General features: G+C 38.6%; 1 protein-coding gene across 1 annotated transcript; it reads left to right on the top strand.

Moving 5' to 3' along the window:
• The first annotated feature begins 458 nt into the window (after nucleotides 1-458).
• Nucleotides 459-2,605, top strand: LOC106342634 (trans-cinnamate 4-monooxygenase-like). Its single transcript, XM_013781629.1, has 3 exons — nucleotides 459-1,292; nucleotides 1,364-1,497; nucleotides 1,818-2,605. The coding sequence occupies exons 1-3, from the start codon at nucleotides 508-510 to the stop codon at nucleotides 2,414-2,416; spliced, it is 1,518 nt and encodes a 505-aa protein (XP_013637083.1). The 5' UTR covers nucleotides 459-507; the 3' UTR covers nucleotides 2,417-2,605.
• Nucleotides 2,606-4,184: the final 1,579 nt, after the last annotated feature.

The following is a 4,184-nucleotide window of genomic DNA, read 5'->3' as shown; positions in this document are numbered from 1 at the left end:
TGTTAGAAATAGAATACAACAAAAATAGAATAGATTCATTCCATTTATTTATGAACAAATTTGATATGGAATCCATCTCTTTGTATTTTATCTATTATTTATGGAATTGATGAAATGAATATTTATGAATGGGAAAAAATCTATGAAATTAATTAAATCAATCATTTCACATCATTTTATTCTAAAAAATTACATTCAGTTTGCAACTTAGAATTGTTTTTTTCAGACTTGACTAATGTGGATACAAAGTTCATCTGCTCCACCTTTCACCAACCTTTCTCACTTTACGGTTCTCTTACCTACCCCCATCAACAACACCAAGCCCCACCACTCACACACATCCATCCCGTTAAATCTAACGCCGTTCAATATTTGAAAGCTTCACCAACCCCCACGCACCTAACGCCGTCCTCTTTCTGCCGTTAGCCTCACTTCTCAAACCAAACCAACTTCTTCCCTCTTATATAAAACCATCTATCTCTCACCAACATTTCTTCCTCAGCAGCGATGGATCTTCTCTTGTTGGAAAAGTCTCTCATCGCCGTCTTCGCGGCGGTGGTTCTCGCCACCGTGATCTCCAAGCTCCGCGGCAAGAAACTAAACCTACCTCCTGGTCCTATCCCCATTCCCATCTTCGGAAACTGGCTCCAAGTCGGAGATGATCTCAACCACCGCAACCTCGTCGACTACGCCAAGAAGTTCGGAGACCTCTTCCTCCTCCGTATGGGACAGAGGAACCTAGTCGTCGTCTCTTCTCCCAATCTCACCAAAGAAGTGCTCCACACGCAAGGCGTGGAGTTCGGATCTCGAACGAGAAACGTCGTCTTCGACATCTTCACAGGCAAAGGACAGGACATGGTGTTCACCGTCTACGGTGAGCACTGGCGTAAGATGAGAAGGATCATGACGGTTCCGTTTTTCACCAGCAAAGTTGTGCAGCGGAACAGGGAAGGTTGGGAGTTCGAAGCTGCGAGCGTTGTGGAGGACGTGAAGAAGAATCTTGATTCCGCCACGAAAGGGATTGTGTTAAGGAAACGCTTGCAGTTGATGATGTACAACAACATGTTCCGTATCATGTTTGATAGAAGGTTCGAGAGTGAGGATGATCCTCTGTTTCTACGGCTTAAGGCCTTGAACGGAGAGAGAAGCAGGTTGGCTCAGAGCTTTGAGTACAACTATGGAGACTTCATCCCTATCCTTAGGCCGTTCTTGAGAGGCTACTTGAAGATTTGTCAAGATGTGAAGGATCGGAGACTATCGCTTTTCAAGAAGTACTTCGTTGAGGAGAGGAAGTGAGTAGTTTATATCATTCTTGTTCCTGATTTAGGGTTTTTGTTAAACTGACATTGTGAGATCACTGCAGGCAGATTGCGAGCTCTAAGGCTACGGGTAGCGAGGGGTTGAAATGTGCCATCGATCACATTCTTGATGCTCAACAGAAGGGGGAGATCAATGAGGACAACGTTCTTTACATTGTTGAGAACATTAATGTCGCTGGTAAGCATCCTTCTCGGTTACTTGTAGGATACGTAACCATCCTTTAGACGTCTTATGCTTGCTTGCGTAAGAAATGGACACTACTCTTTTGGGTGAATCCCGGTCAGAAAGTTTGGAGATAGTTATGTGTCTCGCTTAAAATGAGGTGGTGATTATTAAGTTAGATGAACTTCCAACTTAAAAGTTAACAATGATAAATGGATCTAACGCATTTTCTTTATATATTAATTAAGATCTCTTCCAATGTCCGATTGTGGCTAATACTAATGTCTTTTATGTTTTTTGTCTGATGCTTATATCGTCATTTTGTTCTAAAACAGCGATTGAGACAACATTGTGGTCCATCGAATGGGGAGTTGCGGAGCTAGTGAACCATCCTGAGATCCAAACCAAGCTAAGGAACGAAATCGACACAGTTCTTGGACCAGGCGTGCAAGTCACAGAGCCTGAGCTTCACAAGCTTCCATACCTCCAAGCCGTGATCAAGGAGACGCTTCGACTAAGAATGGCTATTCCCCTCCTAGTCCCTCACATGAACCTCAACGTCGCTAAGCTCGCCGGCTACGATATCCCAGCGGAAAGCAAGATCCTGGTCAATGCCTGGTGGCTAGCAAACAACCCTAACAGCTGGAAGAAGCCTGAAGAGTTTAGACCCGAGAGGTTTTTTGAAGAAGAGGCGCACGTGGAAGCCAATGGTAACGACTTTAGGTATGTGCCGTTTGGTGTTGGGCGTAGAAGCTGTCCTGGGATTATATTGGCGTTGCCCATTTTGGGAATCACTATTGGTAGGTTGGTTCAAAACTTTGAGCTACTTCCTCCTCCGGGACAGTCTAAAGTGGATACTTCTGAGAAAGGTGGACAGTTTAGCTTGCACATCCTTAACCACTCCACAATCGTAATGAAGCCAAGGACCTTTTGAATTTTCTAAATAATAAAAGATAGACAAGAAAATATGATTTCTGCAAAATGACATTTGTAATGGATGGTTGTGAGATATGTTGAATATTCAATGTTTTATTTCGAAGGGGTTGTGAATGTCGGTGAAGGGTTGTTTCCATGATTGCTATAACTAGTGGTTCCCATTGTTTTGAATGTACGTCATTTGTTATAAATTTTCAGAATCCTTATGATTGTTAGTGTTATCAATTTGGAGTTTTCTTCCAACTTTAACTAGCGTTCGTGAGATCGCTTTCATTACCTACTAAACTTCATTACACAAGTTCTTTTAAAACAAAAATTCAGAATAGGTGTGGTCCGTGTGGAGTCGTTTCCTTCCTTGTAACCAGCCCTGTCCATTTCGTTGGGTTTCCCATTCCGACCATGTATGTCTGAAATTTTTGTCCCATTCTTGATCGTGTCCAAATAAATATCCGTTTAGACCTGTTTTTATATAATTTAAACATGTACGGTAAGGGTACACGAATGGATTATATTTGATAGAACCGTATTATATAAACTACCGAGAATTGAATGTTGTAAAAAATAAAATTGATAAGATTATATTAAAGATTAAGAAAAAATGATGATACAACTGCAGAGTTGAGATATTATTTTTTTTTTAACTCAAAATACGTCTCGTAGTGCGACGGTTCGATAACGTAAGGAGTTCCTGGATACAACTGCAAAAATATTTTGATTTGCGTCTGATAGAACTGCAAAAATATTTTGATTTGCGTCACTCTACCAGAAAACTAAATTAGTTTTGTGTACTCACGAATTTAAAAAAAAAAAAAAAGAGAAAAGAGAAAAAAATACGAGGGATTGATTCGACGTCTATGTGTCTTGCCTTGCTCTCCTTTTATAATCAAGAGAAAGTACACGTTATGCAATTTAAGGAGTCAACTAACGTACACATCAATTGTAATAATGGAATTGATTTCCAGATCATACGTTAGTTTGCAAAGTAATATTGTGACTTTGACCAAGTACACAACTACTAACTACTAGATAGAGTTTTTGCATTTTAATCTTTTTTGCCTTTTGCTTACTAATCTAGCATTCAGTTTTTCAATGTATTTTATCTTCACCATCTCCTCTTGTCTTGTTTACATTTGTTTTCACGTTCTGTCGTTTGATTTGTCTTAGTTTTGGCTTGTGTAATAAATTAACCATGGTCACTCTTCTTTCACTCTTTATTGATTGATATTTTTATCTCGCTTAGCTCTGTGTTGCCACTAATTTGCTGGAATCATTTTTCATCATTTGTTTCGTATTCTTTTCATAATCATTAACTATTGTCTTCAATTTTTTTAAATCCTAAAAATCCTACGTGTTCTTTTGTTTATTAAATCACATATTAAATATTGTTGAAACTGTTTATTTATTCTAATAAATCCTTACGTTTATAACTAAGATGATATGGATAAAAGACTGATTATAATTTAGTTGAAATTAAAGTCTAAGGTAGAAGTTATTAAACTTTGAATCCTTCTTTTTGTGATGGCTTTAGTCAAATCAATAATATTGATTTAGAAAGCCCATAAGCTATTTCAATCGCAAACAACAAAAAAACAGGCGCATTTGTTATTGACGCTGGGACGGGTTTCCTTTACTATAAACATAATTGTTTGTCACAACTGTTAATAAACTCAAATGTGTTTACAAAAGCTACCCATATAAGAGATTCATACTCATTTATCTTCCTCTAGTCATCTCCTATGTTAGTAGCTATCATAATACGATCATCA

Source organism: Brassica oleracea, chromosome C4 (assembly GCF_000695525.1).
Source record: "Brassica oleracea var. oleracea cultivar TO1000 chromosome C4, BOL, whole genome shotgun sequence".
NCBI lineage: Eukaryota > Viridiplantae > Streptophyta > Magnoliopsida > Brassicales > Brassicaceae > Brassica > Brassica oleracea.
Note: the sequence above shows the minus strand (reverse complement) of the source record. Positions and strands in the feature narration are given on the sequence as shown.